This window comes from Rutilus rutilus (genome assembly GCF_951802725.1).
Source record: "Rutilus rutilus genome assembly, chromosome: 9".
NCBI lineage: Eukaryota > Metazoa > Chordata > Actinopteri > Cypriniformes > Leuciscidae > Rutilus > Rutilus rutilus.
Window position 1 is genome coordinate 34,009,252 of NC_140223.1, and position 23,089 is coordinate 34,032,340.

Consider the following 23,089-nt stretch of genomic DNA (forward strand, 5'->3'; position numbering starts at 1 on the left):
AAGGTTGGATCCTGAAACTCATTGATCTATTGCTCACTTCTGCCTTTGGAAATGTGAACTGCAACTCCTGGTCTTTATTGTTCATATTGGTCACTCTACTGGGTCAAGCACTGTTTCCTAAATAAAAAACCCATGAAGAAAATCTGGTTTGGTCAACCATTTTTTTGACACTAAGTGCACATTGATATTCTTTGAAGCACCTTGGGGTACCATGTAGTAATAGCATGGTACATTAATATTCGGTATTACCATCTGAAACCATCAATATACCATGGTACCACCAAAATATTTTTATGGGAAAGTAAATTGACAATGCAAAAAATGCAATTCTTTTTAATAACATTACAAGCAGACAGATTTAAACATTTGTTGATTAAAAAAGACTAATGTTTACAATTAAGAAGTGTTTCAACTGAAGCTACCATTATATGTTAAAGTGCAGTTAAATTGTTCAGTAAAGGCTTCCAGCAGTTTTGGTATGGCCTCTTCAGTCGAGATATCCCGTCCCAGCTCTCGGCTCAGTGAGGTCACACCTTTTCCCACAATCCCACATGGCACAATGTTGTCAAACCAACTCATGTCTGTGTTGCAGTTAAGAGCCAAACCATGAGAGGTGATGTATCTTCCACAATGGATACCTGCAAAACAAGACAATTACCAACAAAATACTTGATCACAATCTTCTAAACTTTATTTGTACAAAATGCACAGTGGGGCCCTGATTTTTTTTCCTCCATTAAAGCTGGAAATAAATTGTTGAAACATTTTATACAAAGAAATTATATGATAAAATAAAATGCACTTTTTTTTAGGTGACCAATCAAATGTAAACAAATTGTGACAATGAAAATGCTTTTGGGAACATTCTATACACTACTGGTGAAAACGTTTGGGGGTCAATTAAGATTTTATTTCTATTTTTAAATAAATTAAAACTTTACTATGGAAGCTTGTTTCCGCCACAGAATAAAAAAAGGTAAATGCGAATTTTGACCAAAAAAATCGGACTTTTCATCTCAAAATTGCAATTGCGAGTTATAAAGTCAGAATTGTGAGATATAAACATGCAACTGTGAGATAAAAAGTTGCAATTATCTTTTAAAATGTTTTATTCTGTGGCGGAAACAAGCTTCCATACTTTGCAAAGATGCATTAAATTAATCAAAAGAGACTGTAAAGACTTTAACATTCTTCCAAACAATCTATTCTTAAAAAATGCAGTTCTTTTAAACATTCTATTCAAAGTATCCTGAAAAAAAAAAAAAAAAAAAAACATATCATGGTTTCCACAAATATTAAGCAGCAAAACTTTCAAAACTGATAATAATAATAAATGTTTTTGTGAGATCCAAATAAGCGTATTAGAGTGATTTCTGAAGGATAAATAAAATGTATTTAAAAATATTTCAACGTTTATTTATATTGTAATATTATTCCAATCCACAGTATTACTATTGTACTGTATTTTTAATCAAATCAATGCAGCCTCAGTTAAACTTCTTTCAAAAACCTAGAAAAAATGTAATACAATGAGCCAGCATGCTTCACATACCAGTGTCACACACACAGAGACCCCCTGCACTGTACCACACCAAGTCAGAACACACACACACACACACACACTCGGGACCGCTGGATGGCTGGTCCCCACAATGTAGGTTATCTCAGGTTTTCCTTGTGTAATATAAACGTGTACACTAGGGTGGTCCTTATTTTTAAAGTCTCCAATTGTCATGCTCTTAACCCTTCAAATTGTTCCTTTATATCAGAAAATACAGCATGCCAATTTGTATGGCAGTAACATAATAATTACTGGGAGCTCAATAGCTTTAAACTTTCTGAGATTTTGATGATTTTCGTAAAAACAGATCATTTGAATTGGTATTGTACCTGGCTAGCAAAATTCCAAAAGAATCTCCATAAAAGCATCTAATGCACCATATATTCCTAAATATGTATTTTAGATGCATATCTCAGTTTACTTATTGTAGAAACTAAATCCAAATTAATCCATCCATGACCCGGTTTAGCAGATTTACCTTTCCTGGTGGAATCAATACATATTTCTATTGATGATCACCTTGGTTATTGTTTGGGTTTAGAGCACATTTTTTGGTTAAAAAAATTACATTACGTTCCTTGAAATTGACCCGGAACTTTGGCCGAATCGAGCAGATTATCAGGAGGCACAGGCAACCATACATGCAGTGAAAGTAGTCGAGAGAGGAGTGGCTCTGATTCAAGAATACAATGGCTATCTCACACACTCTGAAGAACAACTGCAGTTTCTCCTTCATGTGGTGGAAGATCACCGACGGATCTATCCAGACTGCAGAAAGTCAACACTGGCTGCTGAGCATCAGAAATGAGGGATTGTTGAAAATGTTGTGCTTTTTTTGAGATTGTTGTCATTGTCGTCATGTCAGTGTTGCTCTGATTTCAATAAAATGTAGTTCATTTGCAGCAACTTTTAATATTACTTGCATATCACAATAACGCCGCACAGCTTAACATAGGCAATCTTCCACATGATTGAGCTACCTCTAAATATCTTTCTTTTGGCAACATTTTTGCATATTTCTAATTTTGAAGTTAAAAGGAACAGTTTAAGAGGTTAAGACACTAACATTTTGCAAAGGACTTGATAAGGACCACCCTAGTGTACACTGCCACCTCAAACTTTTGTATGGTAGTATATATACACACAGATGAGCCTAAACATTTTTAGCACTACCTAATATGCTGTTAGTCCTCCCTATGCTGCTGTGGAAGAAGTTACTTACCAATTGCACAAATTTTGTTGTTGCCCACCCAGACACCTGTATCTGGAGAAGTGGAGGCGGTGATCCCAAATTTACTGCACATCTTGATCACAGTCCTTTCCAGTTCACACACGTACCATCTCACACTCTTCTTAAAGCAGCCCAGGTTGAGGACGGGATAACTCACTAACTGACCAGGTCCATGGAAAGTTATTAGACCTCCTCGGTTGGTACGGAAGAAGTCTGCGCCCAGCTCTTTGAGTCTTCGCTCCTCCTCAGGAGGGTAAGGAGTCTGTCTGATGCCGATGGTGTACACAGGCTCATGTTCACACAGTAATAAAGTGTTTGGGCTGATGCTAGACGAATCCAGATGTTGCTTTATGTGCAGCTGCTGTATCTTCAAGGCACTACCGTAGGAAATCCTCCCTAAATGCAGCACCTTGACAGCAGCCTTACCGACTGACATTGTGTTTTCAAATGAGCTTCTGAAGCATCAACTACAGATGGAAAACAAGGTCACAATTAGTTCCATATTATCCAAAGTAAAACAAGTCCCAGGCACTCAAAAAAAAAACATGTTTCGACCAACATGGTCTTCTTCAGGGCAAATTCAAATTCTTGAATTTGCCCTGAAGAAGACCATGTTGGTCGAAACATGTTGGCATTTTTAATGGTTTAAGCCACTATTAATAAAGGCTTTTTAACTTTTTTCCTTCTCCTCCTTGGATTTTTTTTGAGTGCCTGGGACTTGTTTTACTTTGGATTTGTTCCCCTACCCCAAGAGCACCTATCACAGACTCTTACTCTACCTGAGCGCCTGGTTGAACTTTTTACAATTCTAGTTCCCTATTATGTCCAACTTAATTTGTTCATAAAACAAACATATATATATATTTTTTTTTTACATTTAATGTATGCTATTTATCAACTATCCATATGTGACCCTAGATCACAAAACCAGTCATAAGTCGCATGGGTATATTTGTGGCAATAGCCAACAAAACATTGTATACATTGTATGGGTCAAAATTATTGATTTTTCTTTTATGCCAACAATCATTAGGATATTAAGTAAAGATCACATATTTTGTAAATTTCCTACAGTAAATATATAAAACATTAATTTTTTTGTGCGTGAATCGCGAACATAAATGTAGAACTTTAAAGGTGATTTACTCTTTAGATTTTTTTGCACCCTCAGATTCCAGATTTTCAATAGTTGTATCTCTGCCAAATATTGTCCTATCCTAACAAACCATACATCAATGGGAAGCTTATTTATTCAGCTTTCAGATGATGTATAAATCTCAATTTCAACAAACTGACCCATGTGACTGATTTTGTACCGGTCATGGTCACATATATTCTTTTTATGACCCGACGAATCAATTAACTGATAATTAATCTGCAATTAATCTGATTGATTTTCGGAGAAATCCATCATTAACTCTAACTGTAATGTCCTCATTTCACACCAGTTTTAAAAGAGGATGCACCTAATACAAAGATGATAACAGCAAGTTCCAACATAACTTGTATTTTGTTGTAACACAAATATGTTGTATGCTCATAAAGCAGAGATTTCCATCTGTGCTTTATGAGCGTGTACAGTAAGAACACAAGTTGTGTTAAAGGACAGTCATTCTTACTGTACGCGCTGCAGTGCTGCCAGTACGGACTTACTCTACTTCAGCTCCAGAGGGCGAAGAAGGCGGAAGCGTGATGCATTACTGCCTTCTACTGGTTTGGTGCGCTACCGACTAACTTTACATCAAGAAAAAGCAGTGTAAAAAGTTAACTAAAAAATACAGAAAAAAAAAAAAAAAAAGAAATTATTAAATAAATAAATAAATAAATAAATAAATAAATAAATATATATATATATATATATATATATATATATATATATATATATATATATATATATATATATGTTAATGTTGTGAAAAATTATTACAAATTAAAATAATGGTTTTCTATTTTAATATACTTTAAAATCTAATTTATTTCTGTGAGGAAAAGTTTTTCACATCATTCCAGTCTTCAGTCACATGAAATCATTGTGATATGATGATTTATATCCTCAAGAAACATTTCTGATTATTATCAATGTTGAAAACAGTTGTGCTGCTTAATGTTTTTTTGGAATCTGTGATACTTTTTTTTTCATAATCCATTGATGAATAAAAGGTTAAAGAGAACAGCATTTATTCCAAATAGAAATCTCTTCTAACAATATAAATCTTTACTATCACTTATATATATATACATACATACATACATACATATATATATATATAATTTTAACACATCCTTGTTGAATAGAAGTATTATATGTCTTTAAAAAATAAAAGACTGACCCCAAACTTTTGAATGGTAGTGTATATTGTTACAAAAGATTTCTATTTGAAATAAATGCTGTTCTTTTAAAACTTTTTATTCATCAAAGAATCCTGAAAAAAATGTATCACCGGTTATAACAAATATTAAGCAACACAACTGTTTCCAACATTGACGATAAATTGACATTAGAATGATTTCTGAAGGATCGTGTGAAAATTCAGCTTTACATCATATAAAAACATATTAAATCAGAAAAAAAACATTATTTTAAATTGTACTACTATTTCACAATATTATTATATACAATATATTTTTTCCTGTATTTTTGATCGAATAAATGCAGGCTTGACGAGACTTCTTTCAAACACATTGATTTCCAAACTTTTGACCGGTATACAGTATTTACTATATCTACTATATAATTTAATATTTTTTTTTAAGATTGAGTTAAGTGCCCCGATACTTTGTAACTAGTGTAAAAAATAAAAATAAATTGTCGTTCCACTCGTTGACTGTAAAAAAAAAAAAAAAAAAAAAAAAAAGGTTCCACCGCTGCACGTGACGTCACGAGAGGGCGGGGCTTGTTTTCAAACCCAGAGTCAGGCTCATACCAACGAAGATGGCGGCGGTGGGGTCCGCCAAATCCACTGGACTGGGACAGAGAGGCAAAACCAGGCCTGGCGCTCACGCCGCTCCGCTGTCTCTGGAGGAGGCCCGGTGTCCGGTGTGCTCGGAGATACTCCTGGAGCCGGTGACGATGCCCTGCGGACACTCGGTGTGCCTGCACTGCTTCCAGCGGACGGTGAAGCTGATCAGCCTGTGCTGTCCGCTGTGCCGGCTGCGGGTGTCCAGCTGGGCCCGCACACAGTCCCGGGAGAAGAGCCTGGTCAACGCCGAGCTGTGGGAGCTGGTCCGCCTCAGTCACCCGGAGAGATGCAAGCGGAGGATGGAGCAGAGGGACGGGGAGATCGCGGACGGGGGTTAGTCAGTGTGACTTTTACATAATATTACATAATCATGAGTTTGAAATCATTGTTTACGCTTGGAGAAATCGCCGAATGACATGGCAGACAGTTTTACACCTTCAGTGATATCAGTTCAGATGACCGTTTCGCCTAATAACTCAATAATAACAAGATATATTTTTATTATCGAGTGTTTCTATTATCCAACGCGGAGAATATGAAACGTAACGTACATTATTAAACAGGGAACTGTAATCTGGAAGAAAAACAGCAGTGTTTTGTTGGGGGGCGTTCACACACACACACACACACACACACACACTTCACACAGGACTGTCTGCGCTGTTTTTAACGTTTGGTCTGTCTGTCTACAAATTCATAGTCGCTTTTTTAACTTGAAAAAACACAACTATAGATCATTTTAGTGACAAATTTGATCAAACACGTAAAATATACTTTATTTTTTTGTGTATACAGACAGCTCTGGGAAAAGAATAAGACACCATAATGCATAAAGCAGTTTCTCTGAATTTATTATTTATATGTATCTGTTTGAGTAAAATTATTATTTTTTGACTTATTCTACAAACTACTGACAACTTTTTTTTGTTTGTTTTTAATTCCAATTAAAACTATTGTCATTTAGACTTTAGAGCATTCATTTGCATAAAATGACAACTGGTCAAATTAACGCAAAATTATGACATGTTTTCAGACCTCGAATAATACACAGAAAACAAGTTTATGACCATCAGAACGTGATCAACATAACTACGTGATTGTATAATTTAGACTTTATAAAGTATTGAAACTAATTTAAGAATTAGTTTTATAATAACAAAACAAAACAAAAAAAATCTAAATTTGTTTATTCAAATTTAATTTGTCGCTATGACTTACAAGACATTCTAGTGTGGTATCCTATTCCTAACCTGACTGTAAAGTTGATTGAATGTAAAACTGAGTGGTAACTTGTCCAGGCATGTGTGTGTCCAGTGGGCGGAGCTAGTGACTGAACTGAGATTCTAGAGAGCATCAAATGTGTTTGTCATGTGTCATTAGTGAGTTTGAATTTGTGTTAGGAAAAAGGGAAGCCAATTGGCCATAATGTCTTCTTTTTTTGTGATTTCATATATGTTTATGTTTTCATCTCTCAGAAATCTTTCGTGCCCCTGTGCCAATTCATAAGCCTGGAGAAATACGTCAAGAGTACGAGAAACAAAAGATGAAGGTAAGTTACAGTGGCACTCTTCATTGCCATTTTCTTCATTTCTCATTGACATTATTGTTTGCTTACATTTACAAATAAAAATGATAGTATTACAATGTTCTTGGACATATACCATGCTATTTTTTTAATTAACCTGTAGTTCCTTATAAATACCCCAGTATAAACATTTGATTAAATTACTATTGTTCCAACAAACTGGAAAAGTTCACAAACATCTCTCATAAGGGATTTAAATTATGGCCTGTACTTATTTGGCATTTGGTAAAATGCAAAGCACTTCTGATTTCTAATAAGCCTGTTTTGCTTGTTCTCCTTATAGCATAAAATAAAGTTGCATATATATATATATAAAGCACAGGGTTATTTTTCAGGGTGGATGCAGTGAAGAAACTGAAGAGAGAAAGAAAAAAATCCATAGAAAAGAAGAGTGTGGGATGCTCAAACATTGTCAATATCCTGTATGTTCAAAACTCTTCTTCGTTGTTTCCTACTTAAAACAAACATGCACACATACAGTTAATTCATATATTCACAATTTGGCATATTTCTATTATTAACTATTTTGCTATACTGCTTAATTAGATTTGCTCATCCGTCTCACTCTTTAGTTACTGTGTTTCAGTTCTGTGGAGTGTCAGACTCCGAGAATGAAGAGCCAGTGGGAAAGAGGACCAGACACGTGTCAGCATTTGTACGAAAAACAAGATGCTCCCCTGCTTTCAATAGAGGGTATTGCACTTTACATATTTACTTTATATTTGAAATGTGCTTAGTATGTATTATTAGTGGTAGAATTATAAAATCTTTCATTGCATCTAGAACAGGGGACCTGCAAAACACTAACATACAAAAACTATTCCTAATTATGACCATTTTTCAAATTTTGTAAAAACAGTCACCAAAACATAGAGTTATACAAATTATGTAGTGGCCAAAAGTGTCAAGCAAATTATGTTTTTTAAACTTATATATATATATATATATATATATATATATATATATATATATATATATATATATATACCTTTGATTATAGCAGAATATCTACAGTTTAGAGGAAAACTTAAATAGTGTGACTTAATTGTGATGCTTCCCACAATAAATATGTAATTTTGAGGTGTTACATAGAGATAAACATCCATACCATCATTGTGCTGCTCTACAGTTGTCTTCATAGCAGTGCCGTTCAGAGGAGCAGGAGCTGTACGGATTCTGAGGATGGCAGAGGAAAAAGCAGAGTTCACACACATCATGCTGTTCCTGACAAGGTATTATAGTTCAGTTATTGTCTGAATGTGTAATCATCAGTCTAATTTATTGTTAGATAAAACACCAGTGCTGTTCCAATAAATATATTTGGCTCTCAACTTCACTTCAGAGTGCTGAAAAAATATTTTATTTTAGTAAGAAGACACATTTATCCAAAGCAGTTTAGGTCCAGCCCTAATTAAACGCACATGAACAAGCTAATCAAGGGCTTCAGGATTACTAGAAAATTACAAGCAGGCAAGTTTGAAAAACAGCACAGTGGATTTGAAGATCTCTGTCCTAGAGAAACCTAAGTTTAAAGGCTCAGGTATACTTCATTTTCCGCAGTGTAATGCGGACACAGGAAGTATGCTTTTGGCTTAAGTGCTTTTTTTCTTTGGGGATCGAACCAGTCTTACTGGGCTGAAACCAGAAAACATCTTCTGCAATGCACTTACTTGAGATTTTCATGTAGGTCCATTTGTGCTTTTAGAAATCTCAATATATTGCCATTTGGTTTAACAACTGACTTTTTTTCCACACCTTCACATGCATTCCTATTTCTCAAATCCACAGCTTTTTTTTTTTTGTGTATAGGTGTGTTCACGCCATGTTGGAATTACCGTAATTACAAGATTTCGACTTGTAAAAAGAGTTCACGTCCTCGTCGAACTTGTAATTACATCTTGTTAAACTCAGAATTTTCTGAGAGCTTGTTCTGACTTGTACCACATGACAGTATTGATAGTGTTGCTGTAGAAATGCATAATTCTGATTCCGAGGCCGTGAAATAGAGGTCTTCGCGGGTCCACTTGGTTCCGAAAACCTGAGGTCCGACCCGAGATCCAAGGGGGTTCGGCTCCAAAACTTTGTCGAGTGCCTTGGACATGGGTCGGGTTCGGTATTAGTGGTCTCGGGTAATTTAAAATAAATGTGCTTTTTCCGAATGGACGTGAGAAGACTCAAATTCTTTTAAACTATGTTGAGCATTTAACAAATTGTCAATTCTATGACAACGTTATCTCACTTTCTAATTTCTCTCTGAATCCACGCTTCTGTGTGCGATGGACTATACGCACAGTTGCTTCTGCGAATCATTGCTCCACATTTTTGCCTACTCTTTCAACGAGTGTAGTTAGCATGAATTAAAATAAACTTCAATCATCTTATGGTCAGATAAATAGCATTACTTCAAAAGTAATAGGACGTAATGAGGTTACAGTGATGAGTGATTGACATTTCAGCACTTCAGCGTGAACTTGCGCGTTCATGTCAAGTGCATTTTTGAGAAACGCACATAGAAAAGTTAAATGTTTGTAACCTCGCTCTCAGAAATCCATCCTATAGCTATGAGATCCATCAGGAAAAGCCATTCGCTTCATTATGCTGCGTGTGCATGCAGGGATTTTCTTTTTTGCGTGCACCGTAGATTAGGTAATTAACGTTGCAGACAACACTAGCAAATCCAAATTCGCTGGTCACAATTGAAAGCCGAACTCAAGGGATAAACTTCATCCATCGGGCAGGCAAAAATATTAAAGGGGGGGTGAAACACTCAGTTTCAGTCAATCTCATGTTAATCTTGAGTACCTATAGAGTAGTATTGCATCCTTCATATCTCCAAAAAGTCTTTAGTTTTATTATATTTATAAAAGAAAGATAGGCTGTACCGAGTCTTTCCGGAAAAAAACGAGCGGCTGGAGGCGTGCCGTGTGGGCGGAGCTTACGCGCCGATAGCTAACAACACACAGACATTTGAAGCAGTTTTACTCACCGCCTGCGGTTCCAACGCACGACCGTGAACCTTTATCGTTGGGACTGCTCCATCCTTAAGCATTAGATGATCTGCAAATCCGGCGTTGAACTGGGCTTTGTTTATAAAACAATCATCGTCGAAATGCAGGGAACAAACAAGAACACTTGCACAACTCCGTTGATGCTCTGGAAAAACAAACTCCATCCACTGGTCCCTTAACGCTGGGTTCTTTGGGAATCTGTGCAGGGTTGTCTTGACTTCCCTAAAGCCTTAGCCGAGCACAGCGCTTTGATGGGCGTACTGCTTTCGCTCTCTCGCTCTGGTCTACGGGTGCCCGCGCGCCCTTCCGGGAGAAGTGCCCTTACGACCCGTATAAGGAAATTCCACCCCATCTGACGTCACACACGCCCATACTCGAAAAAAAACTTTCCGAAACTTGTGACAAACCGGAAGGAGTATTTTTGGCACAGAAAAAAATTCATTTTTGAAACTTTGTCCATGTTTAGCATGGGAATCCAACTCTTTAACAGTGTGAAAAACTCAGTATGCATGAAATAGCATTTCACCCCCCCTTTTAAATCATTTAAGAAATAAATGTAAGTAATGGAGCAGTGGCCAAATCAGTCAGCAGGACACTCTTTGTGTTCGGGTCCAGTCGGGTTAAAAAATAAATGCCTTTGGAGAGGGTCCGACTCGGGTCTGCTTTTATCGGGTCTGTCTCGGGTCGGGTTTTTCTTAAAAAAAAAAAAAACACAAACAAACATTTATGCATGTCGTGTTTATGTAAAAAGTGATTTGAGTCGGGTACAGATTTTAGGGTTCGAGAAGACCTCTACTGTGAACATCCCGGGTTGTCATCTCATAATTATAGTATTTACAACATGGCGTGAACGCAGCATATAATCACCCAATCTCTGCCCACTAGGCCACAGCACCTTTATAGTAGGACAGGGGTGTCCAATCCTGCTCCTGAAGTTTAGCTTCAGTTCTAATTAAACAAACCTGAACCAGCTAATCAGAAGCACAGTTGGACACCCCTGGAGAAGGAAATAGCATCTGTTGTTGCAATCAGTGGTAGTCTTGACAAAAAGCACATTTTCCAGTGAATTAGTCATTTTTATTGTCAGTGATACTACTCTCCCACTCTCCCCGCTCTAGGCAAGCATCACTCATAGTTACAACGCTGGAATCCTTCTCTCCTCGGAGAACAGTCTGTCTTTTTCAGCGCCGGTACTGAGCCTAGATAAGAGACACCACTGGCGGGGCATCCACACCTCTTCCGTTTCTGTTGTGCTTCAAACGAAACCAGAGAGGTCCATTAGCCCCGAGAGCAATGATAGCATATCGGAAGAACTCAACCATTTCAAGCCTATCGTCTGCTCGCCGTGCACGCCACCCAAAAGGTTGCCCGACGGGCGACTTTTGGAGCCTACGATCGTGAAGTCGACCCCTAGGAACTTGACACGCACTCTGCAGAAGTCCACAAGCTACGAGGCCAGCCCCACCATCTTGCAGAAGTGGAAGCAGATCGAAGTTGATCGTCAGAGCATCAAGGTGACCTCGAAAGGTACAGTCACGAGTCCGATCGCAGAGGATCTTAGCCATAAACTGAGTCCCGTAGAAGAACGGGACAGCCGACTCTGCAGCTGTGCTGTAGCCACGGACGGCTTGAAGGATCATCAGTGCATTTGTGAGTCGAGTGCCAAAGGGTCTAAGGATCAGAAGGATAAACTTGTAGTCTGTAATAAACGACGGCTTATATTTGATCAGTGTAACAGAGAGGAAGATACACAGCCAGTTAGCACTCGCGTCAGGTCGACAACTCAAATTATTGCAGATACTTCATCCCCAAAAAGGCGTAGCAGATGTGAAGCACTCTGTGAACCCACAGAACCCACGTGTGCACCGATGTTGGATAAACTCGCTGGACATTGTAATCAGGGAACTGTAGACCCTGAGAACTTCATAAACGAGCCTAGCACCAGGAGCTGTGCACTTAACAGACCTACCTCAAGAAGGGGCAAAAAGAGAAGCCACAAAACCAAACACTTGGAAGAGAACCTCCAGGCAAAAATATCCCGGACCGATAGCTGCAATGCCTGCGACGGGCTTGATGATCCTATTGTCCGGCGAACGAATCAGGAAAAGGTGGACAGAGAACTGGCACTGAAGCTACAAAGACAGTTTGACAGAGAATGCCAAAAAGTGGACAGGCACAAAACAAGTCGTAACAAATACGAACTCAGGTCCTGGGCTACGAAAGATGGGATGGTAGGACACAACACACGCAGATCAGGAAGAATCTCCAAAAGAAATGAACACTTGAACTATAGCTGTTAAAAGGGACTTACGGTTATAGTAGTGTTTTATCGTAGTTATTCATAACAGTCGCAAACGTTTTCTTTGCTTAGGCACTATAGAGGCTTGCTAACATCTGGATGAGTATTTACGTTTTCGACTTGCCATTTAACAGATGTGTTTCATCCAAAGTGTTTCATCCGAGTCCACCTAGAGCAACCTGGGGTTAAGTGCCTTTGCTCAAGGGCAATGGTTGCAGGACAAGATTGGGCTCTCGGCAACTTTCCCATTCATGGGGATATTCAAAGCTGCAGTGTTTTGTTTCCAGCTCTGTTACTGTTTAACTGGCTTCTACTACTCAAAAAGAGGAAACTAGGAAACTAGGTATATGTTGTTTGGGGGACGGAAAATGCGTACAGAACTATATATAAGAACTCTTTTAAAAGGCTTTTCAGTACTTCAAGCCAGAGACGATAGTACTCCTTACAATCTCGTTGTGCTCATCACAATCACAATAGCTCCTCAAGAAGTTTGTTTGCATGTTTTAAAGTTATCATAGGACATTTGTTAAAACAGATGGTGTTTTGTACAAAGGTGTAGCATAACCCTTTTTCTTTGGAATTTCTTGTTTCCAGTTGTCTGGGAAGGTTTCTCTTGATGTATCAATCTATCAAACAACTCGTACGAATATATATATATATATATATATATATATATATATATATATATTTTGGGAATGATTTGGGTGGGAAAGAGTAAAATTGTAGCCTTAGGTCAGAAAACTACTCTACACAAGCGCATAGTCAACGGTTTGCAAGAGTGCAGTCTTGTTTGTGCGTAACCTGTTTACTGCATTCTTCGGTACTGGGAAGGAAACAAACCTTAGTGGTCAAGGCAGCCATAGAGTTGCCTTCAAATGTTTGTGCCATTAATCAGGATGTATTATTTTTAGTTAGCTAGCTATGAACTGCTTTAAGACAAACATCTAAGGATACAAAACAAAAAAGCGTAGTGCTCCGTTACACATTTGTTCAACTGTTTTTGGAGTTTACAATAAAAAACAAAAAGAGCTTATTTATAGAAGTCATGGACAATTTTTATTTATATGGTATCCACAGACAGTGATTGACTGTTGTAAAACTCCAACAGCAATTCAACAACTTAGTGCTTTATCTAATGGTAGAGCTGCGGAGGTTGGCATCTCCTTATATGAAAGTTAAGTTATATGTCTAGTTAAGGAGTTTGCATTGTTATATTTACTAAATGAGGAAAATAAACCTCAAAGTAGGTGGTGAGTGGTTCACCAGAGAAAACTGATCAGAGATTACGGTTTATGCTAATGCCTGCTATAGCACCCCTTGTGGCAGTGCTGAGAATGCAACACTTGTTTGTTACACATTTCATCATTTGAAATCAAACTCAAAAGAAAGACTTTAGAAAGCGCTTGCGTTCACATGTTTGTGTAGAGTATGTTTCGGGCCTAACTGTGCACATATTTTTCTTTTTATACCATTAAGTAAAATAGTTATAAAATAGTTTGGGATGTTAAAATGCTAAAAGGCATTGTGTGACAATGTTGACAATTAAGATTTCTAAAGAAATCTGATCGGTTTATTTTGACTTTTATTATTTAAACTAATCCTAGCTTCTTTTCTTTTTTTGTCTCTAGTGTTTTGACACTCTCCAAAACTGTAATCTAAATAAAATACAATAAATCTGATTAAGAGGATATAAAGTAACTGCATTTGGATACTTCTGCAGAAGCTGTGCATATAACGCCACAACGGAAAATCATGCATGCTTACTTGATTCGGCAACTGTCAAAACAAATATGTGGTTTGTATTTAAGACATTGGTTTCTGTCATTGTATTTGTTGGGGAGTTTCTACATGTTTCACTTTTAGCTTGATCGTCACTTAACGGCGAGACACCACTCTTAAGGGCTACTTTCATTTCACAACTTTATCTATTAGGCTTTGTTTAGAGAGATCTATTTTGTGACTTGTGTCTGCCAAGAAAGCTTTAATCATATTACTTTTGCTGTAAAAAGACACATTCAGTTGGACCACATCTATATGCACATACATTTACTGTTGCCTACTTTTTACCCTGAACTCATTTTTATTACAGATTATTTCTATCCTGTACACTTCTTTGTAATGTGCCAACATGCCTGATTTCTGCAATCACGCAGTCTTTCCTTTTTGTTTTCCTTTATTTAAGTTCTATACGATACTGTAGGTTGCCAGCTGTACTATTGGAGAAGATAAATAGATTTTTATGCATTACTGTACTATTTTGAAAATATGACTTGCCTATATTGATATTGATACTGATGCAAAGATGTTATTAGGGATTGTTTCTGACTGGCTTCCGAAGGTTTCGGATTGTCTTCCATTGTCGAAAGGTATTGCTGGATTTGAAAGAGAATGTGGCATATGTATGAATTCTGTGGAGATCTAAAGAACACATTATATTTATTTGAACAGTACTTTGTAACAATGTCATCTTTTTAAACATTGCCTTTATACACGATTTTCCGGTTTCTGTCAACAAAACACTAGGAGCAGGAATTAAATAATGTAGCATTCATTCAGAATTTGCAAGCAAGTTTTTTTTTCCTTTTTTGGTTTTAAAAGTATTTAATCTAAAGATTTTGTTTGTTTCTAAAGGCGTATTAAGCGATTTCTGAGAAATGCTGTTGAAAGTGGATCGACTGAGCGACAAAACACACTTGTAGCCAATCATCAGTAAGGGGAGTATACACTCTTTAGTGCCTGTGTTGCATAACTTGTTTGTTAATTTGGGGGCGGAGCTATCAAGATGGGGTGTGTTTGTTTTTGGTGATTTCAAATATCAACATTTTTGAGAAATCGCTTACTGCACCTTTAAGCATATATGCATTGTTTCCTAATGACAGAATGTAGTCTATTCTTCTGAGGGTGTTCATTATCAACAACAACAAAAAATCAATTGATACATTTGCCAATCCTCCCGTATTTTTTTTTTTTTTTTTTTTTATCCAATTAGTAAAAGGGGATAAAAGCTAAATACGACCTAGAGGTATTCGCCATTATTTCATAACATGGTAAACATACCTCTGCAAAAAGCTATCTGCTAATAAAGGTCCTGAATGGGATAGATCGTGCAGGTATACATCATCTTTGTGGAAACCCTGAATCGGGTGGAACACATGCGCTGGGGTTCAAGAAGAAAAGCAGAAATAAAAAGGAGGCTTATTTATTTACTGCGATATTTATTTGAAAGGTTGCTGCCTGTAATCATCATCATATGACTGCAAACGTGTGCAAGTACACGTACAGAAATGGATCATGAAGTTCCAAAGTGGGCGGGGCATAGAGAGTCGGCGACTGACGTCAGGATTTGCGGCTGTCATGTTTGGGCGGGAAAATCAGTTTAGTTTAGTTTACCTGGTCACCTTGTGTGTTGTGATCTCCCTTTCAATAAAGGGCACAGTTTTTTTATTCTCAAACATGAGAATTCACATTTTTATTTGTACTGGTTTCAGTGCATGGGGAAGAACGTCACCGCATCTAGCCACTGTGGCCCCGCCTCCTTTGACGTCAGACGTCACAGCAGCTGTTTCCCTGTTTCAAACCCATTTCGATTGGACGATTTTTAAGTGATTTTAGCCAATCACACTCACCCAGGTCAGAACAAATGAACAGGAAGAAAAGATGGCGGCGAGGAACGGAAAGAATGGTCTACTGGAAAAAGTAAGAAACCTTTATTGTATATCGACTTTTATGAGATTTTATGAGTCTTGAGGGTACAACGTAGTTTATTATTTTTTACATATTTCATCTTTCGCACTCGTTACTCGGACGTGGATGTTGATGCGACCATGGCGCTCGTTTGCGTGTCAGGAGATAAAACGTAAACTTGTATAAATGAATGCACGCGTCTAATGTAAAATTTGTATCATGTGTATTGAAAACTGTCGAATGCCGTTTAAATGTCTAGATACTGAAGATTACACAGCAGTGCACACAATATTGTGTTATGCTCATCATTTCCTTCGCCTTCAGCGTGTCATTTTATTTCCAGTCAGGAGGGAACGTTAACGTTTAGTATGCTTTCATTTGGTTTCCATTTCGGTCAAAACGGACGAAACCATTTTACTGTGATGTTCTTGTTAATTGTGATCTGAAACTTAGTATTTCAAATAGGTGATTTTCAGAAGCTGGTTTACAATATTTTAAATAAAGCACACTGGATACAAATGCACAAGCTTTACAATAAAAATCTCCATAATAATATAAAAGACAAAACTGCCTAAATACTAACATACTATCGTTATTCAGGAAATCTATATTATATGCACGATTATGCAAGTTAAATAAAATCAGAAATCCCCCAAATACCTGTAGACATTGTTAATGTGTTCAAACAACCAGTCAGTAGTGATGCAGATTTAATTTTCACAAATACACAAAGTTTCTGACGTGGCTGAACGTGATGATTTTCTGTTCTAACTTGAGGCTTTTTGAGGGATTTATTAAAAAATTAATGCTACACTGTTAGCAACCATATGTTACAGAGTCCGGCCAGTGACGGCAATGCAATTGAACGATGCAGTCTAATAGATGCATTTTGTAGTTGCATTTCATCACATTCAATTCAAACTACTAACTTAATACAATATAATCTTATAAGAACATTTCTTTAAACTGTCAATTCAGTAGCAGCGCAGACATATTCATTTAGCTTAAAAGGTGTACAGTAGCTGTACTATGTTTAGTTTGCATACCTATCTTGCACATATGAAAATATAAAATCTATTTGGCTTGACAGTGTGGCTTGCTAAAATCATATTGCATGTGTTTCAGTGGAGGATTGATGAAAAGCCAGTGAAGATCGACAAATGGGATGGTGCAGCTGTGAAGAACTCTCTAGATGATGCAGCTAAGAAGGTCCATTATATATAATTAATCTCATTTTACATATTACACATACACTGGTCAAAAGCTTGGGAACATTACTATTTTTTTAATGTTTTTGAAAGAAGCATGCTCAAAGAAGATTATGCTCATCAAGCCTGCATTTATTTTAACGAAAAAATAATAATATTGTGGAATCTTTCTAATATGCTGATTTGGTGCTCAAGAAACAATTATTATTATCTAATTAATACTTTTATTTAGCTAAAGCGCATTACTTTGATCGAAAGTGACCATAAATGCAAAAAAATGCTGTTCTTTAGAACTTTCTATTCATCAAAAAATCCTGAAGAACGTTTTCTACAAAAAATATATATTAAGCAGCAAAACTGTTTTTAATTTGATAATAGTATCAATAATAACTGAGCAGCAAGTCATATCAGAATGATTTCTGGAGGATCATATGACCCTGGATAAATTACATTTAACAATATATTAATATTATACATTATTTTAAAAAGTAATATTATTTCACAATATTAATCATTTTTACTGTATTTCAAATCAAATGAATGCAGCCTTGGTGAGCAGAAGAGACTTCTTTCATTAAAGAAATCTTAATTGTTCCAAACATTTGACTGATTATGTGGTTTCTTGAGTGATTTATTTACATACTTTGTTTTTATACTGGTTATGTCCATTTAGATGAGTTTTTAAATCATCTACTTTTTTCTTTTTTTTCCCTCCCCATAGGTTCTGATTGAAAAATATGGCTACATTGAGAACTTCAATTTAGTGGATGGACGTCTGTTCATTTGCACGATCTCCTGCCTTTTCGCCATTGTAGCTTTAATTTGGGATTACCTCCACCCGTTCCCAGAGTCCAAGCCCGTACTGGCGTGTTGTGTTGTTTCATATCCTTCATTGTCAAACCTCCAGCACGAATCGTTGCGTCTCTATTGTGTTTTGAGTTTGCTCAATGTAAATGAATGTAAATTGGGCACTGCTTCAGTTCTTGTCCTTGACAGATCAACACATACTTCATAATGATGGGGATTTTGACCCTGTACACTTCTTACAAAGAGAGGAACATCTTCCTTGTGGCCTTGCAGAAGGACCCAGCTGGAATGGACCCAGATCACAATTGGCAGCTGTCCTCTAGCCTAAAAAGGTGAGAATTTTTTTTCTTATATTTATTAGTGGTGATCAAACAAACCCTTACCATAAAGACCCCCGATATACGTTCTTTAAAAGAAGTTTGAAATGCGGCCCACACTGCTGAGAGAGGCTTTAGATTAATATTTAAATATGTTCTGTGAAAATATTCTTTCCCAAAATATACACGCAACAAAAATGACAGAGGTGAGAAAGCATCGGATCATAGCGATATGGCTGTTTCTGCAGTTCAGCAGTCAAGTCACATTTATTTATATAGCACAGATTTACAGTATTAAACATGAAAAATAATTCGATATTTCATTTAGCATTAGAAGCTCATGTTTTTACTCGTCTGACCTTGATGGACTAAACAGAAGAAATGAACCGGAGAAGATTTCCACGTCAAAGAAGGTGGAGCCTCAAGGTGATGATACACAGGGCAACTTTTTGAGCAATGTTGCTGGGCAATCTTGCCGAGCGATTGTTGCTTGGGCGCTTTCCCATTGAAAAACGCAAAATGCTGCGATTTTATATTAAATAAACAAATTAGCGCTGTTAACGCAATTAACGCAGCATCTGTTAATGTTTGGCATCCTTTGGCTATAGTGTTACCGGTACATGATCCCGCTCTTATTCATGCAAATGCTTTTAAACCATTCATGCGCGATAAGACAAAAAAGAACGCGCTGTCAGTGAATGTCCTCCTGACACACACACACACACACACGACCCACAGATAGACGCGCGCCAGTATCAAGTTCTCTTTCGCGGTAGAACGAACAACACACATGTATGCCAAAATCAACGCTCTGCCTGTGAATGTCCTGACTGTGACACACAGAAAGACTCGCGCTAATATCGTGCGTGCGCACAAAACAGCATGCCAGAATACAGTTCTCTTTCGAGCTTGAACGAACAATATCACACACAATTATGCCAAAAGGTCTTTTTGTCGAGTATCTTCATAACATAAGAGTAGTCTTATGATGAACGTGAAGAGTTGTGACTCGTGAGAGAATGAGGCGTGTGAGATCCGCGTCTCTGACAGCAGCGGCTGGTCTTAAAGGGACAGTACACAGTAGCCACTAATTATATCTGTCGCTAAAGTTAATCAAAGAACAAAGGGAACAGAGAAAAACACTCACTGCTCTTGACTAAAGAACTTTTTTCTTTAGGCAGATTATCACTAATCTGTGTGTGCACTTATTTTCCTTGAGAACCAAGCAAGTTGACTCATGAAACCATTTGTTTATTATATCGCAATCACAATATTGACCTCTATTATCGCAATATGACATTTTCCCCAAATCGTGCAGCCCTAGTTGAAAGGTAGATTTCTTGAATATCAAAATTTCTTTTTTTTTTCTTCATTTGATAAACCAATATAGATTGTTAAATTCCAAAAAGCAATCTTTCAGTCCATTGCTTCTCAAACATGTCCTGGGAACCCCCTTCCACTGCACTTTTTCAAGAGTTTTTCAACCAAATTCAAGTCTTGCCTAAGAGTTGAATCCGGTTTGCTTGATGAGGGAGACATACAAAATATGCAGTGGTGGGGGGTCACCAGGACAGGTTTGAGAAGCACTGTTTTAGGGCTTGTTTACACCTGCCCACTTCATGTTTTCTCTGATCGGACTCCTATCCGATTTTAAAAAGTGAATTTGAAATCTAATCGTGAAATTTGTGTTGAAGCTCCACCCTATTAGCAATGCCATTCCTCAGGAAAAAAAAAAGTTTGATACTGTGGTTTACTATAGTACTAAATGGCTTGTGTCCATTAGGTTTGATGACCAGTATACGTTAAGAGTGTCCTTCACTGACGGGAAAACCAAGCTGTACAGGGAGATGGAGTTTACAAAGTCGGTCGGGGTGTTCTTCGACGAGAACGGGACGCTGGTGATGGACCAATTTGAAAAACATGTCTCAAAGCTTCATGACACATTGGCCACAGAGAAGAAGACAAAGTAACGGTTAGTCGAAACTGGCGACGCAGGCCTTCGGCGACCCAGCGCACTCGGTAACGGTGGCTGTAGTGGGACAAAACACAGATGTTATTCAGGCTAGTGTGTGTGTTATCACAGTTTAGTTCTCAGCTCTAACATTACATAAGGTCAGCACAGTGTTTTCTTATTGCTAAAAAATTGTCCAATTTTCTTTTATGTGAGCCATGTTTTGTTTTTGTTTTTTAAATGCAAGTTCAATTTATGACCGGTGTCTCAGTTTAGTGCTCTTTATTAAAAAAAAGAAAAAAGAAAGAAAGCCAGGCATTTCTACCATATGCATAGCTAAGAAAAACAGTGTTCTTCAATATCAATGTATTTAAACACTCACTTTAAAGAAAGTTCACATGATTTTTTTTTTTTTTTTGTAATCAGAAGCTTTAAATATTGGAAGAATGCTTATATTTTCATAAAACAAAACGAGTCCCTCCTTCAGGAGTGTTTTTGGATCAGAGGTGATCTACATTAGTGCTCCCACATTTCACGACACCTTGTGAAGCGTTGAGTGTCTGAAACAAGCAGATTTTTGTACATCTGAGCACCAGTGTATATATATAGAGCCTTATTAAATGTCTGTTTAATCTGCATTTATTTTTCCTATTCTGAATTTTATCTGTTTAGGCTTTAAAGGACAACGGAAAGCAAAGAAATGACCTATGTCCATCTGTCGTGTTGTCCCCCTACCGCTTTGATACTTTTGTGTTTGGCCATTTATGCTTGAACCAGGGATAACCGTTTTATGTTCCCTTTTTTTTGAGCATCGGATCAGTCTTGACCTGTTTTTCACACTCAGGAGTGAATGGACCTGAATTTCCTGGGGGTTTTTTTGTCAACAGCCATTTTCATATAGATTATCTTAATTTATTTTGAAAAGTTTTGAACCGTACATCTGGTTGCAGTTTGTTTCTCCATATTGTGAAATGTTAGGCCTGCTGAAATCCACGGGGACTTCTCAACGGTTTTTGTCTAATGATATCCAGCTTTAGCTACCCATATTGTATGTGCCTGTTATTCTCAAACAAAAAACAAAAAAAATATTACAAATAAAGTAAGGCATTTTTACATTTGTGTTTTGCTGTCATTATTTCAGGAACATTTGCCAAATTTGTTTGATGCTTTTGTGATTGACCACATTTGCTCATTTTCTATTTAGGATTCATCTTCTGATCGAACGTTTCTGCAAAGGATGATCATTTACGTGACAAGAATATTCCAATTATAAATTAATATGCAACATTCAGTTTAAGCCAATCTATTTTTCAGATTTTGAATATCCATTGTAATAACATATAGTAAATATTCCAACAAAAAAGTTCATCAGTTTCTTGAATTTTGTGTTTACATAACCCTGAATTCCAGTTCATACTAGCATGTGCCAGACACGTTTTCTATAGAAACCGTAATATTGACGTACATGCATTTATAATTGGAATAAAGGACCATATTCCAATAAAATCTAAATGGAGTCGTTCACTTCAAAATATGGTCGGTTTGTGTCAAAGCAACCAAATTTCAGAAACTTTCCCGGCTAAATTTTTATTTTTAAGACAGACAAACATAAATAGTGGGGTCACACTGAAATTCCCATATATTTGGGATTGTGGGCCTTAAATTGTGGGATATAGGGTCTTAAAAATGAAGATGCCAAAACATTTTTGGTAAGAACCAAAATCTAAAATGATATAAGGATATCTTTAATACTTCTTCCAGATATGCAAACTTGAAGGTGAACCATTATTGACGCATAAAGTCAATAGATGTTACTAATATACCAAAAATAAAAATGATGCTGCCACTTTTCTACAGTTATTTTCCCCTTCTGTAATTTGTGAAATTTGTCATTTTGGCCCCTTCTACAAAAAAATGGATTTCACAATAAATATTCATTCATGGCATTTCATATTTTGGCTTTCTTTTTTATGTATTTCTTTCACCAAAAAGCAAAATCAAACCAACCAAACAACCGGTTGAGTTGACATGAAATGGACTTCTCTGATCATTTAGTTCTCTTAAAATTCTTTTCTCCCAGTCAACAATCTATAACCCCGTCCTTTTTTTTTTTTTACTCTGATGTATGTCACTACTGGAGAAAAGATATGTTGCTAATGCATTGCATCTTTAAAATCAACTGTGTTGAGGTTTGCGTGTTAAGTCATATGCAATACTGCGCGCAGGTCATTGCATTGACCACATGCAACTATTGAATGAGATGCCACAAATAACACTTTTATCCTTTCAAAGCGAGTCTGCGGCCTAGACATTATTGTGATGGCAGAGCCTGTGTAAACAGATCTGTGGGGGTTTTTATCCCATTGTGCCAACTTGCATATGCACATTGATGGAATGACTCACATTTGGCCCCATCCAATAAAGTGTTCATGCACGTGCCTCTACCAACTCATGAAAACAATGCAAACAATGCATTGT

The 23,089-nt window shown here is 37.0% G+C and overlaps 3 protein-coding genes across 5 annotated transcripts; 2 read left to right on the top strand and 1 right to left on the bottom strand.

The window, feature by feature from the left end:
• Positions 1 to 308: 308 nt before the first annotated feature.
• lipt2 (lipoyl(octanoyl) transferase 2) lies at positions 309 to 6,032 on the bottom strand. 3 transcript variants are annotated; one of them, XM_084420010.1, is made up of 3 exons: positions 4,412 to 4,514; positions 2,784 to 3,259; positions 309 to 638 (listed from the first exon to the last, which is right to left on the bottom strand). In XM_084420010.1, the coding sequence occupies exons 2-3, from the start codon at positions 3,226 to 3,228 to the stop codon at positions 409 to 411; spliced, it is 675 nt and encodes a 224-aa protein (XP_084276136.1). In that variant the 5' UTR covers positions 3,229 to 3,259; positions 4,412 to 4,514; the 3' UTR covers positions 309 to 408. The 3 variants fall into 3 exon arrangements, with proteins under 3 accessions (XP_084276136.1, XP_084276137.1, XP_084276138.1); XM_084420011.1 differs by lacking the exon at positions 4,412 to 4,514 and adding an exon at positions 5,717 to 6,032 and having other exon boundaries at positions 318 to 638; XM_084420012.1 differs by having other exon boundaries at positions 318 to 638; positions 4,446 to 4,535.
• On the top strand, positions 5,725 to 12,963 carry rnf169 (ring finger protein 169; the record flags this gene model as incomplete). The annotated part of the gene is made up of 6 exons (XM_084420009.1): positions 5,725 to 6,085; positions 7,228 to 7,301; positions 7,673 to 7,759; positions 7,924 to 8,030; positions 8,467 to 8,569; positions 11,464 to 12,963. The coding sequence occupies 6 exons, from the start codon at positions 5,725 to 5,727 to the stop codon at positions 12,643 to 12,645; spliced, it is 1,914 nt and encodes a 637-aa protein (XP_084276135.1). The 3' UTR covers positions 12,646 to 12,963.
• Positions 12,964 to 16,203: 3,240 nt separating this feature from the next.
• spcs2 (signal peptidase complex subunit 2) lies at positions 16,204 to 21,724 on the top strand. The gene is made up of 5 exons (XM_084420013.1): positions 16,204 to 16,340; positions 17,454 to 17,537; positions 18,258 to 18,417; positions 18,540 to 18,675; positions 20,444 to 21,724. Exons 1-5 carry the CDS (start codon positions 16,302 to 16,304, stop codon positions 20,628 to 20,630), a joined length of 606 nt encoding a protein of 201 aa, XP_084276139.1. The 5' UTR covers positions 16,204 to 16,301; the 3' UTR covers positions 20,631 to 21,724.
• Positions 21,725 to 23,089: the final 1,365 nt, after the last annotated feature.